Here is a 20286-nt window from a genome sequence, read left to right on the forward strand (position 1 = left end):
TTTCATGCTGATTAGAATGAACTCCTGAATGATTTACTTGAACTGAGGCAAAAGTGGGAGTGCACGTGAACCATTACTCCACTAAAGTGCTCCAAAATTGAATTTGGAAACTCCAAAACTGACTTTTTTTCTTATTATCAAAAGTAACCTGCTCTGTCTTGTCTGTTGGTGGGTTGTCAGATGCCAGGGGTCTCCAGTGACACCCTGCACACACCCCTGTCTCCACCACTGTATTTCACTTGAGAATGTGTTGCAAACCATCAGGGTGACCTTATGGTGTAATAAATAAATTATGATGTGCATGTGCTGAGTCATATGTCACAAGAAAAATACAACTAGTTTGATGTATGTACTGTTTTGTATGTTACAAAACTATGTGTATCCTGCAGAAATAAGTAAATCATAATTAAGGTGACTTTCTGATAAGTGAAAACACTGTGCTTCTGTCACAACACTGCTGTTTTGAACTTCCCGGATTTGTAAGGCCCTAGGTCAGGCTATGGAAATGGGCCCCACTGGTATACTGTAAAACTTAGAGTGTTCCCCATAATTACTTGGACTGTGGAAGCCTGTTACACTTCTATAATAATATAAAAGATCTCTAACATTGTGTTTTGCTCCATTGTTTTGGCAAAGCATCTCTCAAGCCAACTAAAATCAAAAGTGAGATATGGCTTAGTGCCCTTTTCAAATCGCAAAAGGCTGTTATTTAATTCATTAAGTTTATATTTTCTTGTGCTGTATTTCAAAGCACAACTTTGAAAAACACAGTCAGCTCAAAATTTTTGTGGACACATGATAACAGCATTTCATTAGATGTGTGATGCAAACTTAAGTGTAGTTAATCTTAAATTGCATTACATTTCGAGTAAAATCAATCATTGTTCCAAGTAATTGGAAGGAAACAAAGATTTTAAATAATAAAACTATTTAGCAGTGCAGTGTAATAAACATGCAGAAATGCTTTGCAAAGTCATATTTTCACTTTACATCTCGATGTATATTACATTTACACTTTTATGCAATTGGCAGATGCTTTTATCCAAAGTGATTCACAGTACATTCAACCTTTATCTTATCAGTATGCTGTCAGTTTTTTTTCTTTCCTTCCTCATATTATTCATAAGATAGTTTGACAAGCCTTATGCCTTGACAGACTCTGTTTCTGTCATGCAAACCTTAAACAGCAAACACATCTAAGCATCAAATAGGCATTAATATACATTTTCCTTATTCCTTATTCCAAGTATGAGGATATTTGAGCAAGGTGTGCAATTTGTGGATAATAATACAGTGATATCTATGAACCATGCTAATAGATGTGGTACTGGAGTTCCCAGCAGTGCACTGCGGCATTAATAAATTATGTCGTTATAATGATTGTTGAACTGTTTGCTGATTTTATTTACACTGTTTTTGTGTTTGCTGTCACTTTCACTTATTTGATGGAGCTTATATTTGACAGAGCTCATCTTTCCTACTCTTATTATGATTAAATGTGGGGATAAATGCATTTGGATGTTAAGATTAGCATTACAGATGTTCTATCTTAACAGCCTGCAGGATTTTTGTTGATTGTGGTGGAATTGTGGTTTGTCCATATAGTCAACCATTTACTTACAATAATCACCTAACAGTCAAAACCGATGTATTGGTATTGATACAGAAATCTCATTATTTCTTTATGTATGTATGACTGACACATATGTACCATATTAACTTTTTTTTTAGCTTATACATTGTTATATAATAATACCCGGGAACACATGATATGTAAAAATTGATAGCCTTAATGCACTGTAAGTCGCTTTGGATAAAAGCGTCTGCTAAACGCATGAATTTAATTTTTTGTTTAATTTAATTTAATATAATAAGTTCCATTTGTTAACTACATTAGTTATCATGACCTACACATGAAAAATACAACAAACCATTTATAATTGATTAATTATTATTTTAATAAATGCTGTTACAAATGTATTGCTTATTGTTAGTCAATGTTAGTTAATGCATTTACTAATGATTACTAATGTGAACAAAGTAAAATGTTACCATTTATGTTAAAACTGTGTGATACATCTTTTAATTTAAGATGTATTCATCTTAAATATATGGAAAGAAAGAAAGAAAGAAAGAAAGAAAGAAAGAAAGAAAGAAAGAAAGAAAGAAAGAAAGAAAGAAAATTTACTTTTGTGGTATATATTATTTGATCTTGTTTTAGTGTAATATATAGAACTATGACCATTCATAAGAGAAAAATCTTCTTCTATTGTGTATTTGATAGTGTGAGTAATGCTATGTGTGCTCAGAACAGAGTGAACTATTTAAATCTTAAATCGAGACACTGCGGAGCACTCACTGTGGCACACATCATGTCAGATGTTAGAGTTCTCAAGTCTATTTTTAAAGATTTTATATCATATGGTTTCTCTACTGTGTATGTAACATGGAGTCAGAAACGTTCGTATCCATATGCAGTGGTTTATTATCAGAATGTTCAAACAGGCAATGATCAAAGGTCAGCGTCAGGTATGTCAAGGGATATCCAAAATCGAAAACAGAAACAAGCAGAGGTTGGGGCAGGTAGCAGAGAATCACAGTTGGTATAAACAATCCAAAGTCAAACACGGAAGGAACAAAACACTAGGAAAAAGCTTGGATAAGCCAGACAGAATTAAACAAGACTTTGCCCTCATTGAGAGTCGAAACACACTATATATATGGGAGTGGTAATAGGGAACACCTGGTAGTGATTAGCCCTAAGGACGGGATTCTGGGAAATGGAGTTGAAAATGGGTCCTGAGTGAGTCCTGAGTGGAGTGCCCTCTACTGAGTTCATGGGCACTCCAGCTGACGATCATGACAGTGTAGGTGCGAGACACTTTGATTATTTTTATTTGTATGTAATGTATTCATGAGTAAAAATGGATGAATGCTATTTTCCCTTACCTGCTACCAGTAGAGCAAGTTTTGGCAGAGATCAGGACTAATGAAGCTATAGTTCTAAAATTGTATTGAATTAAGTGTAACAAAATATAACATTTATAACCTTTATGACAAATTTTTGTATTATTTGGGTTGTACTTATATTAGATAGCACTTTTTATTTATTTATTTATTAATTTTTTACTGCTGGTAGAATAGGGCATCCCACAGGGGTGATGTTGCATCCCCCTGACTTTTAAAGTGGGGCTACAATGGTACTTCATGTATAAAGAGTTGGATTCTCATGCTAAACAAGGCCAAAGTTATAAAAAATAAATTAGCAGAATGACTGAGAATTTCTGTGCTGAAAATCTTACTTACAGGTTGGTACAATTTCGGTTGTTTTTTTGTTTTGTTTTGTTTTTTTTCGATCATGGATCTAATGTCGAAGACTAGAACGGAAGTCCTTATATGGGCATTTCTCTCAAAAAAATTCACGCCCACATATTGACCAGAGGAGAGCAAGACCACGCACATCAATGCACTTCAAAATTGTCGGCAGTGCTGCATAGGATTTGTTCCCATGGCTCCAAATAAGTTTGTTTTTGGATGTGTGAGGGAAATTTTACCGTGTTAGCTTCCCCCAGGACCCAGCGCATCAAGTGCCTTTGTGTGTTCTGGTAATTTGAGTGACGAATGTTTTATAAACAAGGTCCAAGTCAACGCTGGATTTGCACATGATTTGCTAAAAGACCCCATTCATGTAAGTACAATTAAATCAGATTTCTGTATTTTGTTGGAAATCAGCACATAAGTGAATATATGTTAATGGAAACAAAACGAAACATCAGTATTATATCTCCGATCACGGTACGCCTCCAGGAGCTCTGCTTTTTCCAGAAAGAATCGGAAAGCTGTATTTTTATTTGATAAATATGATAAAATTAAAGACTTTTTTGATATATGAAGGATGCAGTACTACTCTATAGGTACTCAAGATTAACATGAGATTAGGTGAAACTGTGTATGTTATGTACCCTTTGTACCGGTAGTGTGTTTAGTCCAGAGTGGAATCATACATCAAGAAGAGGTTCTTAATAAAATCTATGGTCCCTCTGAGACCCTTTCAGGGACAACCCTCCTAGAAGGGCCTAAGATTCCTTTCCCTCAGGTGCACTCACAAGAAGACACGGAAATCCTTTAAACAAATGTGCTGCTGAGTGGTTTGCATCTGTAACTCCACGAAGCTCTGCTTTTCTGTTGCAATCTCTATATTACTGTCACTCTTGTTGTTTAATATAATAACAATCTGTTGCAAAATATAACTTAATTCTCACCGTATTTGATCAAACTGATTTTATATTGTTATATTGCTTTTTAATATCAACTGCTAGCTCAGCACATTAGCCTTCCGTTAGCCTGTTAGCTTGTCATTTGCACCTGCAATTTCTTTTATCTCTCTGCTTCTTTTCTCTCTCGCTCCAAGTTGATCAAAAAACTGTGGTAAGTCAGAATCATTCAACAATAATGGTGAGTAATGGCTTCTTGTCTAGTTATTGTCACTTCCACTGCTTGCCACGTGTATAGTGTAGCCTTCTCGTTCAGCAGCGAGGGATTCACATGTGATAAATGCAGGGAAATGGTTAGGTTGATAGAGAATATCTCAGAACTAGAGAAATGCATGCAAAATTTAATAAGGATAATAAGAATGTGAGGGCCTTAGATACTGCTTTGGATGTGACTATAGCTTAGCGAGACCCGTTAATTATTCAGTTCTGGTTTCAGAGCCCCTGCAGCAGGGTGACTGGGTGACTGTAAGGTTGCATAGTCAAGGCACAAAACGCTCTTCTGTTCCGATCAAAACATTAAACAGGTTCTCCCCACTACATGACACACCCACTGAGAAAACTGTTGAAATTGCCCTAGTTATTGGCAATTCTGTTTTCAGTGATGCAAACTTGTCATGGGTGAAAAGGGTGACAAAAGACAAAATTCACTTCAAATGTTCACATTCATTCAGAAAAGAGACAAGTATAAAAAAATGTCTCCTGGTGGAAAACAAAGACTTAAGATAAAAATGGTCACCAAACCTACCCAGATCCATTCCGTATCCAGTCCAGATGGCGGATCAGCAGCCAGAGGTGGGTAGTAACGAGTTACATTTACTTCTTTACATTTACTTGAGTAATTTTTCGGGGTAACTAATACTTTTCGGAGTATATTTAAAGATGGGTACTTTATACTCTTACTTGAGTAATTTTTTTGGGAAAAATCTGTACTTTTACTTCGTTACTATGGGTGACGCTCCTCTCGTTACTTTATCTTAATGCAATAAATGTTATAAATGCTTCAGTTTATTCCAAACGCGCCGTGTACTTTTCTCTGGGCAATGAGTGATGCCCATTCACGAATGATTCATTCTTTTGAGTCAATTCTGTTCAAAGGCTAGATCAAACCAATTGGCAAACGAGTTAAATGGTTCATGAATCAGTTTGAAGGGGTCGTTCAGTTCCCTACCGCGTGCGCTGAGCGTCTGAAGCGGTTCACTCAAGCCCCTTTCACACTGCCATTCCGGCAAATACAGGGGTAAAGTGTTCCTGTAATTGTTCCCTGGTCGCTAGATTTGGCACTTTCACACTGCCAGTGATGACCCGGTATATGTGCGTGCCTTCACACACAACCCATGAAGATCCCGTAATGACACGTGACATCAGCGCGTGACGTGTAATGTACGAGTCGACAACGCTTGGCACGTTATACTTTAACTGAAGCAAGCAAACGATCTCGGCGTCAGCGCGGAAAGTGAGGAACTAACTGATCTCTGCTTCATTACAGTTTGCACATATGTTTTCGTTGCGAATGTTGATCTTCCTTCAAAACAGCCGGTAAAAGAGTCGGGTGATAACGCGCGTCATCACTTTGATACGGAATTAGATCTGGCTTTTGTTCACACAGCGCTCGTTCCGGATCGATTACCGCAATGTTACTAGGTCCCCGACCCGGGTTCGATTCGGTAATCAATTCCAGGACGTGGTTGCTTTCACACAGAAGGCGACCAGGCAATGTTACGGGAATATTGCGGGTCCGACGTGCAGTGTGAAAGGGGCTTCAGAGTTGTAACGTTTAAGATCATCAGCAGCGTTGAAAACGTGGATATGGAACTGCACTGAAAGCAAATCTGCAAAGGCTATTATTTGCTTGCGATGGAAATCCTTATTAGATGAACGCGTGTGCTGTCTACTGTTTAACAGGTAATAACTTGGGCTACATTCGATTACAGTACACGATACCAGTGTGACATTAGTTTGTTGTACGTGTGTGGCTTATAACAGAGGGGAGTTAAGTTGAATGCAGCTTCCAAAAGACAAAAAATAGCCGATTAAGATTGTATTCATTTTAATACAATCACACCAGTGCGAGTATGTTCAGCAAGTCATATCATCAGCTGCTAAATTCAGATCTGTGATCGTTGCTGGCGCTGAGCCAGAGACAGACGCGTTTTTATATGGTTGCGCATTATAACCAATCACACACGATTCTGTTGAGCTTTTGAATGCTTCACTCGCTCACTGACTGAATACCTCTTTCTGGCGAATTCTCTCGTCAGAAACAACAAAGTGCAGATGTGTGTACAAATCTATAATTTTTAAGATATTGATTTCACAGTGTTAACAGTTTCAGTGATTTTAATGGGAGATTCTGAGAGTGATTGAAATCTAGACTGTCAGTAAAAATTATCTTTAATAATGTAAATGTTATTTGCTCTCTTTCTGAACAATGAAAGATTAGTAGCAATATTTATATCACATTAACTTTCAATGTTAAAATCACATTTAATATAAAGTCAGTCGTATTAAAAATATGTTATGGCATGACACCTAAATCTGTTACTTAAGTAAACAGACAGGGTTTTATAATAAATTACATAAATTGGAGTAAAGGCTGAAATATATACATTTATACACACACATATACATTACATACATTTTATCTATATATCTAAATAAAAATAGGCTCCATATATATGACCCAAAGTAACTAGTAACTAACTACTTGAGTAGATTTTTTATCCGATACTCTTTTACTCTTACTCAAGTAACTATTTAAGACTAGTACTTTTACTTTTACTTGAGTAAATATTTCTAGAAGTACTTTTACTTGAGTAAAGTTTTTGGGTACTCTACCCACCTCTGATCAGCACCTACAGATGACCTCTACAGCCCTGAGTGTCAGAGGAGGCTGTGTCAACCAAACAAACAACAAGACCTTGTTGGCCATCAGCACAAGACCATGAGAACCAGACGAGTCTTCTGCTCAATGATGTGCATTGTAAACTGTTTTCAATTGTCCTCTTGGATTATAAGCATGTTTTTCCTTTTTTACACTGTAAAACTACTTTGACAAAATCTGTATTGTATAAAGCGCTGTATTAATAAAGATAAACAAAAATGTGTACAAGTATGATTTGATAACTTGCATCAAGTTAGAGTCACGGTACAAACATGGCCGGATTATAGATCAAGCCTTTTAGATCATGTGTTTTTGTGAGATATTTTTTTTTTTTAACTTGAAAATGTAATTATATTTAATTATTATTATGCATTTATAATCCTTTGTTTGAAACTTCAACTAAAATACTTTGTTTTTTTTTGTTTTTTTTTTTTTTTGCTAAAAAATTTCATTTTTAGCAACAAACTAAATATAGGAAAGCAGCCATTGTTGAAGTCAGACAGCATGTCATCATACATGCAACTAGTCGTTTCTTTTTTGAAATATTAGTCACTAGGGGGCTGAATAGTTTCTTGATCTAGTGATCAAAGTCTCTAAATCAGCTACAGTGGTTGCTATTAAACAGGTCCAGACTTTATTAATGCTCTTATCTTCACACAGGCGGTTGGCAAAGAGTTGCTTTCAGTGACATCACAGGCTGATCAGATTTTTTATCTAAACACGATTTGAAGCTCTCTCAACAAATCACTATAGACTGGATCCATTCAAATGAATAAAAGGTCAAGCTTACTCTCAAAAAGTGATTTGTCTCAGGTCAACAGGTCGAGTCTGAGTTAATTTGCAAGAAACCATGATAAAGCTCAAGTTACTGTAAGGCTCACACACAGTATTTGTGGAGTCGCATAACAAGTTCTCAGATTTCTAAGTCTGTGCAACCTAAAGAGTCATAAGCTTTTTCTCACAGCAGTGTTTTATCAGGTACCATGCCTGACATGCTGTCTCTCCATTATAAAGCTGTTCTGCACACAGATTAGATGCACTGCAATGGAAAAGTTTGCAAATTAATTACCCCGGCATCTCTGCTTCCAAGCACCGGCTGGGCTAATGGATGAAGCTGAGGCACAGTCACATCAGTTAATCTCTCTTCAGATAGGCCTAGACTTGCACTCTCAGATGTTTATCCCTTCCTCAGCGATGCTTCTGGCTGTTCAAACTCTAGCCGCCGTACATGGATCAGTGAATCCTTCACAGTCTGATTAATTCCCCTGCATTGTTTCCTCTCCCGTACAATGGACATCTTTCACACGAAGTGTCAGCCAGCACTGACTGTAAAGGCATAGGGACGCGGTTCGATTGCCCAAGAGAGAGAGCTCAATCTCCTGATCCTGTGCGTCCCTCTGCATCTCTGCTGCTGTTTGATCTTCAGAGAGAACACATAAAGAGAGCAACGCTAAGCTCAGGCTTCGCACTTTATAGGATACTATTCATCCATCATTCATACATTCATCCATTTAGCAGAAAAAAAGGCACAATTTTTTTTTTCATTTTAAAGAAGAGGTCACTATGTTTCTTGACAGAAAGGATGTATCAAGATATAGTATAGTTAAATTAGTTAAAGTGTCAATAACGATCTTACTGAATTTACTTTTAGCATTAGCAGGCACTTTTAAAGTTGCCAAGTTGTCAGGCACCATAAAATTGACTATGGTGGCTGCTGTCTCTATTTTCACATTCCATACAATTTAATCGCCAATAACTAGGGCTCTTGCAATAGGTTTCTCAGTGGGTGCGTCACTGAAGCCCCTTTCACACTGCACATCGGACCCGGCAAATTTCGGGAACATTGCTGGGTTTCCTTCTGTGTGAAAGCAAACATGTCCCGGGATTGATTTTGGCATTGAACCCGGGTCAAGGACCTAGTAACATTGCCGGGTTCAATCCCAAACATTTAAAAAATAAATAAATAAAACATTAGACTTGAGTCAAGGGTTGAGTGATTATTTTCACAGAAGATATAAAATAAAGCAACATTGTACATTTAAAAATGATATTAATGCACCTTTTATTTGTAAAGAGTGTATAAATGATGATTTAGAATGTTCCTTTTATCTTTAAAGTATAGAAGCATTCAATGTTATAATAACACCTAACATAATTTAAACATCTGTGTTGCCCTCTAGGAAAGCTGTTCAATGACCGAAAAAGATGCTGATCCAGGAACATGTTCTACTTGGCAAAAACAAAAACACGATAACTGTGAGTGATCCATGTGGAGAGCTTCTAACAGTGATTAGAAATGTCTTAATCAGCCAGCTTTCAAACACAGAACTGACGAAGGCAATATCTGCAAATGACAGACAAATTCATATTACGTTTCTGCATGAATAATGCAGTTAGGCATAAAAGCATTCTACTCACAGAAGTATGCCGGATGCCTCCCGGGGTGGACAAATATGTTGTTTTAACAGGAACGCCGTATAATTTGGCAATCAGATGGCTAGCCTGGGTAACAAGGTAATTAACCTCATTAATTTGTGTTGAAAGTGCATTAAAGGTCCCATACTGGGCAATTTAGATTAAGAGTGAATCACAGACTCAGGAACCTTCGCTAAAAGAGGCCAGCAGCCATTCAGTGTCATTCTCTCTATGGTCACTGGAGGACTGTTGCTCAGTCCACGTAGTCCAGAATAAGGGTCCATATGTTACTGTGTCTCAAGTGTGAGCTGTTGATGTGTGTGAATACATACTTCTCCTTCATTTGTATGCATCCCACATACTCATGCTGGTGTCTACATGCTGACTGGTTTAGGACTGAGCAGTACAGGCCAAATATGTGTGTGTGTGTGTGTGTGTGTGTGTGTAATTTCTCAAACTCTACCATTAGCATCTCCTAATGGAGAGAAAGGTCCAATGACACATCTTTCTCAGTGTCATCCAAATAACTTCCACTTGGGCTGTACAAGTCATCTCAGAAGCATGGGCAAGTAGATAAGGGAAGCCACTGTTAAGTATAAGCATCCGTAGTTATGCATGTAATATAAATTATTAGTATGAGCTATCAACTGCTATCTGTATTGCGTATATACAGTACAAGTATAACACCCGTAAGATGTTTAACAGAGATTGCAGAGGATGAAGGATGAGGATTGCAGAAAAAGAAAATGCTATTTAGCAGTTAGCTCAGTACGCTATGGGAGAATATGGAGATTCTGCCACAGAGATACACTAAAAACAGAGAAGAAGACTTGGACTATGCTCATAAACCTTGCGCGTGGTACACAAACGAACATGGAACAATACATTTATTAAACTTTGTTAATGTTAGTTAATAAAAAGACAATCGTTCAGTGTTTGTTCATGTTTTTGTTGCTGTTACGTGACGTAGAGCTGTCTGACTAGGGGGGAGACGTGGGCTGATGACGTCATCGTTTGACAAAATATACGGATTAGCCGTCCAGATGAAAACGCAAAGACGCGTTTTCAAATTTATCCACTCTGTTTCAAAAAAGACGAAATTCCTATCCAATAAAAAATTTGTGCGTATTCACAGAAACGCGTCTCCGTGTGGACGGGGCCTAAACAGCTGGTAAAAACATCACAATAAAGTAATTCACATGACTCCAGTCATCAATGAACTCATCAATTAGTCTTGTAAAGTGAAAAAAATGCATATTTGTAAGAAAAAAATCCATCATTAAGGATTTTTAACTTCAAACCCTTGCTTCTGGCCAAAATATAATTGTGTAATCCGTAATAACAGTTCTTTGAGAAAACCTCCATACCTTGTTGTCCTCTCATATCAAAATTCACTTGGATATTTGTTTAGAACTCTTTTGGACTTTTAATTTATAAATGGTGCTTGAGCTGTGCATATTTTTATTTTTATTTAGATGATTTTATCAGCTGTTTGGACATTGTGATGGCACCAATTCATTGGAGAGGATCCATTGGTGAGCAACTGAAGTAATGCTAAATTTGTTCCGATGAGGAAACAAATTCATCTACATCTTGGATGGCCTGAGAGTGAGAATCTTCTCATTAAATGTAAATTTTTGGGTGAACTATTCCTTAAAGGTTCCGTTTTTCGCACTTTTTTGAAACTTTGATTGTGTTTACAGTTTCGATTGTGTTTTGAAAATAAAAAACACAGTATTTTTCACACAATTCACCTATCTGTATACCGCTGTTTTCACTGTCATAAAAACGAGCTGATGTCTTCCTTGTTCTATAAAGTCCCTCCTTCAGAAATACATAACGAGTTCTGATTGAGCCAGCGGTTCCTGTGTTGTGATTCGACACCAGCTTAGCACACACTGCCCTCCTGGAAACGTGATTGGGCTAGTTTTGAGAAGCAAGTGGGCAGGAGCATGTGCTGGAGATGTACTTATAATCACAGGGGCATTTTAACTGACGAGATGCGCATGAAAATTGCATTCGATTTTTTTTTTGCACAGCCCTAACATCTAGTTAACAAAGCTAAACATCGTTGCCCTTTTTGTAATAAGTTACAGAAACTGACCACGCCCCCTTTTTGTGTATTCATGTGGGCGGAGATTAGTCAAAAACCTGTTTTAGTGACGTCATTACTGCAGGAACTAGAGGGATGTAATCCAAACGGGTCATTTTTTGTAGGCGAATTCTGTTAAATAAAATATCTCGCTTGGCATTGAACTTTGAGCTTTAGAATTTGATAGATATTATTTAACAACAACATTACACACTAACTAAAGTTTAAAACATGGGATCACGAAAAACGGGACCTTTAAAGCACTAAGCCACAACCATATTAAGATGCAGTTGTGACACAGATCAGAAAATGTAAAAACAAATTTATGCTATTGCTTTTCCAATAATAAACCAATTGGCGTGCTATCACACAGTTAACAAACAAAGAAAGAAAGACAACTTAGAACAAAGAACTAAGGCAACTAATGAAAACAACTATGCTACAATAAATAAAAGGTCCTGCTGCATTGGTGAGATTTGGGCAGTTCAGGTAAAGCTCCCAAATCTTTATTGACATCCCGATACCACCAAACCTTGTGGGATTCATATAGTGAGTTTCATTACACCATCTCCATTTGTTTCTGTAGTAGGTTTTACACTTGGTGTTGAGCATAAAATTAGAGCCTGGGGATACAGCATGAAACTATAACACATTTGTCAATTATAAAGGAACACACGGCAAGTAATAAAATTGCAATGGGGGTTAAAGTATTAATCTAAGATCAACTTCAGGCAATAGGCATCCATGTAATGAACAATTCCCAGGAATCCCCTCTATTATTGATGTGAAGGTCATAGTCATTGCTGCAGATGATTCTGTAAAAGGCTATTTGACTACACCACATTATTCTGTATTGGGAAAACAGAATTTAAATCTTGAGTAGTGCAAATTCAATGATGTTACTTTCTCGAATCTTAGGAAATCATGACTGGATCATATTTCACTCCAAGCGCCATTGAAATGGTTATATATATGTTAATATGTTTTACAATGATTATCATTGTAACATGTTTTATTGTCTTTAAGCTGGTTGTATTAAAGTCATTTTGAGAGTCTAATGAAAATCACCATTGCTATCAGTGTTGAGTTACATATTATTTATTTATTTATCTTTTTACACAAAAGATATATTTTTTAAAAGTTGTTTTTTTTTTTTTTTTTAAGTTTTTTTGAAGTTTTTTTGAACTATCCCTTATATATGTGTGTGGAAACTGCTAAACTTTAGGCCCGTGTTCACAAAACATTTTATCTTACCACTAAGAGTTCTCCTAAACAGCAGGGCCCGTATTCATAAAAAATCTTAATACAAAAAGTAGCTCCTAGTGACAAAATTCTAAGAAAATTCTTAGAAATGTGGGTGTTTACTCTTAAAATTAAAGAAAAAATCCTAGTAAAGAAAAAAGTAATTCAGAAAGCATCTTAACCCTTAAAAGAGGTCTTAAGGTAAAACTTGTTAGGAGCACAGACGAGGACGCTTTAGATTACATAATAATTTATAATTTAATATATAAATTAAAGTAATCACTACATTACGATATTTGGCAACAGGGAAAATGCAACAATGCAATAGTGATGATTTGGGTCTGTCACAACCTTCTGTAAGCAGAGTGATCACACAAACAATTACAGAACTTTCAGAACATCTTATTGTGTCGCAGTTCATTTCGTTTCCACTGGACATTCCCTCAAAAAACTGCATTTATGAATATAGCAGGCTTATAGGTGCGCACAAGCAGGGGGAATGAACCGTTAATAGTTTGCGCTATACCCTCCCATGTCTGCTTCGTGTCCCTTGCTGTGACACCTGGCCCGAATTTTCCTTTAAGAATGGCCTTGTGTTAATCCACTAACTGGGCTAACAGTAAACACTGTTCCTCTGTCCAGTTTGGCTTTCTCGCCCTTCTTGGTTTTGATTCCATGTTTGATACATTAAAACCAACATTCAAACCGCCACTTAAATAGGACAGCAGTCACTGTAATTGGAAAGAGTGGAACAATTTTTATCATTCTAAGCCAGACAAATACCTTATAGAAAATTTCAAACAATGGTAAATAAAAGAAAGGATTTAGATACACACATTCACTGTGTGTGTGTGTGTGTGTATGGGTGTGTGTGTGTGTGTGAGAGAGAGAACGATCAAATAGGAAAAAATATGCATGTAAATTCAAAGTGAGAATTAGAATAGACCCTATACTTAAAATCACTCTCTTTTTCCTTCTTGGACAACCAACCAATCACAGTCTACAAAAAGATTGTGTCATACATAGCAAAGGGGTCAACCCCGCCTCCTCACTAAGATGAAAGTTTTTGTCTTTTCCTTACTCAGAGTTGCTCTCAGATCGGTCCTGAATCACTCTTAAGCTAAGACTCCTACGTAAACGTTTTTAAGCTAAATTAAGAGTTTTCTGAGAGGATTCTTAGAATCTTTATGAATACGGGCCCTGGAAAGGTTTTTAGATTTTTCTCTTAAAACCCATTCACAAAGCTGCTGAGAAAAACTTTTACTAAGAAATAGAGAGAAAGGTCTTAAGCTAAGAGTAAGGGCGGGGTTGACCTCATTGCTATGATGTCAGCATGCTTACTAACTATGCACACAGTGATTAGCTTATAGTCTCTGTCAGAGAATTTATTCCTTGAAATAGGTTTAAAAATAAAATACAAAACGTTAATTGCCACATTCAAATAAAGATTTTAAAATGCAGGATAAGTTTCATTAATTAAACAAGTATATGTTCAGCTTATTGTCAGCCTCTTACATGTATGCTTCTCAAAAACAATTAGCGGATATTTATATAAACAGCCTTTTAATTAACAGAGTAGAATAATTGTGGCTGATACTAATACACACGCGAACGTAAAAGAACACTACGCTAGATGCAGCTGTTACTTCTTGCCCAATTGGTTAATGAAAACAAGGATATAATCTAAGGAATATTTAGAGTTGTGGTAACCTCCAAAACCAAAGGTGATACCTTTTTAAAAGGTCAATATCAACAAACGTGATATTGATGGCTGTCAACAGACATTTTGGGATAGTTTGTGGCTTGGTCTTAGTGACTTAGGAGTCCACTTCACTACTCCTAACCTTTCAAAGATTTAGGAGATAGTTTTAGTGCTAAAACGTTTAGGAATCCTAAATTTAGGATATTCACACCCATTATTTTTAAGATTTTCTCCTAAACCAGCGAGTTATGAGTTACTTTTAACCTTAAGATGTTTTGTGAATATGGTCCCAGATGAATAGAAATGTATTTGCATTAGCATCAGCATTTATTTGAAAAATAATGGTTTATTAGTTTGAGAATTTTTTTTATTTATTTGAAATCTTTTGTAACACACTTTTGATCAATTGAATGTGTCTTTGCCGAATAAAAGCTTTATTTATTTCCAATATTCCATATAAACAAAATTATTATGCATTTTTTAGGACTATTAAGAGGTTTCGCATTGTGGTGATATTTATTTCTGTTAGGTTAGTGACGCAGACACATGCTTGATAGAATTCATCAGTCACCCTTTAACATCATAAAATGAAAAAGTCACTCTGCAGCTTAATAAAACGAGCCCTAATGCTTTCCTCCGGCACACAATGTGGGCTATTCTTACCATTTTGAGATGGCAACTGTGACCACAAAAAGAACTCAATTGGCTGGCTTAAATGGTCTTGAATCTCTTCACAGAGCCAAAATCAACAGGGCATTCAGTCAAGAGAGCACAGCATCACTGTGCTTAGGTACTTACACACTGCCCTGCATTTCAAGCAAGCCACCATGACAACACATTCATGCAGCAGATCAAACATAACTGGATATTGCCAGATGATTGCAAAAACGAGTCCCTAGTAGCAAAAAATGTTGAGCATTTCAGTGGTAACTCCAAATAAATAAAGTTCATAGATAATTGTGTACCATAAACACGTCTCAGAAACAATATTTCTGCTAGGTAAAATTAAAAAAAATAATAAATAAATAAATAAATAAATATATACTAGTGAGAACCTATGAAGGGTTATCCTTGGTGTGCAAAAAAATAAAATAAAAATTAATAAAAACTTCAAAATGAGACCGTTTCATTCTAGATGTTAACACCAGCTATATTAAAAAGTCGTAAGTTCCCCTGTGCCATATGAAAGGTCACATGGCATTGTCTGAATAAGGATGTTCTCCAAGTATGCTTGTGTTATTCCTCAGATTGACTAGGAGGCATGGGAAATAAAACACCTCACCAAGCACACCTGAAAGACACCTATTATACTGAAAGCAAAGAACTGTGGAAAACTGCACATATACTGGCAAAACATGGAGTACTCGATGATTGACTAGTTGATAAAGGTCCCAGTAATGGTAGTGGAAGAAGAATGACAGATAAAACAGCAAAGGTAGCATTATATCAGCATCAATAGCCCACTTAGATTGATCCCAGGGATATATTTTCAAATCCAGACACAGAATATTGTGATGGAGGATATTTTCTAACGGAAATAATCATTGCCATCATCACCATCAAGTTTGTCGTCAATCCCGGCATCATTAACTGCCATTAGCCCATTCAGAAGAAGACATTCTCTTTTTCCTCGCTTTTCAAAATTATCTTTTGGAAAGCTCAGGCTTCAGAGCACTCATCCTTAAATGCAATTATGTGGAAAATTGTTATTGAGTTCAGCTTGACTCAATACCTCCACCTAGCTCTTCTTTCATAGAAGACACTAGACTGTGGGGGAGCTTCAGGTGGAAGTCTTTGTAACCAAACGTCACCTTTCATGCTGGCATTAAACAAACACACGTACATTGTCAAGACATCTTTGGTTGCCGTAAGCGTGCTCTGAACAAAAGCAGAAACCCTAGCGATGTGTGTCATTTCTACTCAGTGGTGTCGTGTTGGAAGGTTATTCAAACCGCCAGACAACAACATGCATGTACATTTTTAGCATGTACACACAGACATCAGGGAATGCTGCAGTTCGAGAGTCAAGAGACATAACATGATGATTCACTCACCTTCCTGGACTGCCTGAAACGGGTTATTGGGTTCGATATATTTTATAGAGTGGGTGATTTTCTCGCTCTGCAAAATGTCATCGTTGAGGCTCAGGTCAGAGATGGCCAACTGAAACACCTCATCATCCCGTGCTGCGTTCTCCTCAAAAATGGCACCTGCGGGCATGTGCAGATAGTTATCTGGGTCTTAGTGAAGCATACAAACAAACCGAAGCAATTGCTAATTTTCACACAGAGGGCAAGTGACTTGCTTGGCTCATCTTGCTCACAAGCCTATTATTTAACAAACATTTACATTTATCCATTTGGCAGATGCTTTCATCCACAGCCACTTAAAGGTGCAGTTAAGGTACTTTTTTAGCAGTGTGTGTGTTTTCTGGTATTGAACACATGACCTTGACATTTCTAACACTATGCTCAACCAGTTGAGCTATGGAAACCCATCCTACAGAAAGCCCATGGCTAAAATAAGATTGTTGATTGTTTCACTAACTATAAATAAAATAAAAATATCCCAGATAGTTTAACTCAGTACCTTTTATGTAACAAAACAACGAGCAATGAGAAATCTTGTCATTTGAGATTAATGGTGAACAAATAACAGAAAAGTAAAAATAAGTCCCATTTGCTTTGTTACCGGGCTCAACAATAAGGATTGTTGCTGAATTGTCAGGTAATGTTACAACTGTCTAAAATAGGTGAGGTTCTTTAGAATTGTACAGTTTTTATTTTCTCCGACTGTAAAATTTGCTAGTCCCTTGCCACCGTTTACAGTACGTTTAAAAATTGGAACTACTAGCCCAATGATGTACTACCATCTAAATTAATCATTTGATACAATGAACTTATTGTGTACATACGGTTTTAATGTTGTACTGATATTAATTAAAAATATAGTTGCCTGCAAAAATATAAGTGCCTGCATATAATTACATCTGTTATTAATGTATTACCTAGTAATTAGATAGACATCTGTTTTGCAATTCAACATGAACACAATGAGTATGTTAAAAACTAACAAATAATTGTTTTGAAGGTAATTACATACAGTTGTAGTTAGAGACAGCTAATAAAAAGTGGAAACAAAAATCCTTACTGTGAAGTCCTACATTTACATTCCAAGCAGGTGCTTATCAAAGCATCCTACAATAAAGTTGTGCAACAAGTTGCATGCAGATTAGCTCATATTATGGCAGCTTAGCATACTATAAGTTCAAAGCATGATATCTGGAAATGGTTTTAGAGAGATTGAGAGGCCTCAATTATGTTCAGCCCAAATGTACCCATCTTCTCCAGCTATGTTAGAGGAGCCCAATAGGATGGGCAGGTAGACAGGTTGAATCTGGTTGATGTATCACTGCAGTGTTCATTTTATTTAGCAGAAATAGGGGTGTCGCATCTGTTCATTCCAGTTGCCAGTGAGAGCAGCCCTGATCCACACTGCCTGTACTAGCCTTCCAATTACCAGTTTTGGATAGGCATTGCCTCTGTAAATCACCACGCCACCCTGAAAATCACTTCATGTCACCCTCTCCATTCAATGGATGGCCCCATTTTTCTTTTACCCTTAGGAGCCAAATTTGGTCAGGATGATAACGTGAGTGGATGTGACAAAGTGGAAGTATTGGGAACTGGAGAGGCTGGAATTTGTTATTTCACCTTCGTTGTGCACCTTTGAGTCCTGCCTATTACACGGCCACAGTTATGTCCTTGTCTGCACTAAAGGAAAGAGCTGGATATGGAAGATCTCATTTTTAAAGTTGGTGATGGAAGTGGATTTTCTGACCTAGACCAATGCAACTGGTAGGTAAACTGAATTATCTGAGAACAACCTCTAGAAACAATTATTTCTGTGTGCATAAGGATATAGCATCATTTCACTCTGCATATTGCATCCACGATCCACCACCAATGGGAAATATGGTGGCATATTTCACAGATTCCAATAAATCTTCTCTTTAATGAGCCAATGGCTGATGTTGTACGATAGATAAGTGTTTTGATTTGAGTTCTTCATGGCAACTAAATAGAGCCACTGCTGCCCTCCCCAGCAGCCCCTCTTCCTCCTCCACTCTACTGCTGTTGGTAAGCCAAAATCTTTCTTTCCTCACGTTTGGGGAGATAATCAGAATGCACAGGGTGTCTAGCACACCCAAAGGGGATTGGTTAAGATGACATTTACGGCCTGGGATAGCCAAGAATAGGCATTTGTCCTCTTGTCATTTATTTACTTCAGCATGCATCCTTTATTAATATTTCCCTCACGTTCCATACAAAGTTCAATCTTACAGATGGGAGGGGGAGAGCAACACACACCTCCTGTTTTTCCAACTTACCTGGAATATATGATTTACACAATTAAGCGTTCTTCATGAACGACCTGCTAAGACTGGAATTAGATTACTTTTTGTACATGCATCTGTCAATGCCATGGATCTATCGGCAATCTGAACAAGAGAGACTTATCATCACAAGTGGTCTGCTCAATTGATATTCAGCCCGATGAGCGGGGCACATATTCAATGTTTATTTTCAATGGATATTTAACGCCGACCCCCTACAACACACTTCCCTTGGAGTCCTCTCATGTCTCATTATGGATGGCGCATTCATTATCATTTGCAACAAATAAAGGCTTTGAACAGCTCACTCCTTACCGATGTGAATGATGGAGTCGGCGCCCACCGAACTGGACTGCAATATCCAAAAGGAAAGGCATATTATCAGCAATCCCATCTCAGCTTCTCTCCAAAGCCGCGCATCCACACGATCCTCAGATGTTCGTTAATTTCCAAATGAGTGAGAAAAGTACGTCAAAGGATCGCAAATACACCTGTGATAAACCAAAAAGTGTGGCGGTGTTGAAAGAAAGCGCTTGTGCGTGGAACACTTTGAGGGAAAATGGGTGAAATCAGGAAGGAGAAAGACAGATTGCCTGTTGGAGGGTAACGGTCGCTTCAGGATCCGGCGCGTTCGCTCCGCAGGTCTCGCTCTTGCGCGGCGCTCGCGGAGTCTGAGACACATCACAAACTCCAAACTGCGGAGGAGGGACACCCCCGCGCGCGCGTCCTCGCTGGCTTGTTCGCTCGTTCCAGAGAGCGAGCGTGAGCGCGCGCTCGCGGAGAGATGGAATTCGGCGCGAAGCCGGACAAGACGCTTAACATATGCAGCTTGCCTTAGGAAGACGTTAGCCTACTGCTTTCGCTTTCCGTCGGAGCATATTATTTTAGTAGTTGGTCTTGTAAACATGTATCATGTTGGCAACATTGACTGGAAAAAAATAATCGCGTCTCGCCATCGCTTTAAGCGATTTTCGACACATGAGTAGCGTTTTCAAGTTAAAGCAGTTCAAGTTTTCAAGAACAAGACCCCTGCGTTCTAATCCATTCCTGCGTTTGGTCTTTTTAAACGTGGCATGTTTACATACATTTCCACCCTTGAAAAACATAGGAAAAGCGAACGTGGGGAGAGAAATATGGAAAGCCGGTGGTTCACCGAAGTCATCGAACGAAGCGGTAACTTTCTCGTGAGTGTTCAAGTGTACTGTTTATTCATTTTCTGATTTTATCGAAGATTTTACTGGATGTTGAATTACAATTCGCAAAGAGCTGTTAATGAGGACGCTA

At 37.5% G+C, this 20286-nt stretch overlaps 1 protein-coding gene across 1 annotated transcript in view; it reads right to left on the reverse strand.

Moving 5' to 3' along the window:
* Positions 1-19704, reverse strand: part of LOC113072475 (glutamate receptor ionotropic, delta-1-like) — a 389481-nt gene extending 369777 nt beyond the window's left edge. The window contains 2 exon segments of the mRNA XM_026245462.1: positions 16661-16816; positions 19318-19704. Of these exon segments, the coding sequence (XP_026101247.1) occupies positions 16661-16816; positions 19318-19396 (235 nt within the window). The 5' untranslated portion in view covers positions 19397-19704.
* Between the last annotated feature and the right edge of the window lie 582 nt (positions 19705-20286).

Source organism: Carassius auratus, unplaced genomic scaffold (genome assembly GCF_003368295.1).
Source record: "Carassius auratus strain Wakin unplaced genomic scaffold, ASM336829v1 scaf_tig00009130, whole genome shotgun sequence".
Lineage (NCBI taxonomy): Eukaryota > Metazoa > Chordata > Actinopteri > Cypriniformes > Cyprinidae > Carassius > Carassius auratus.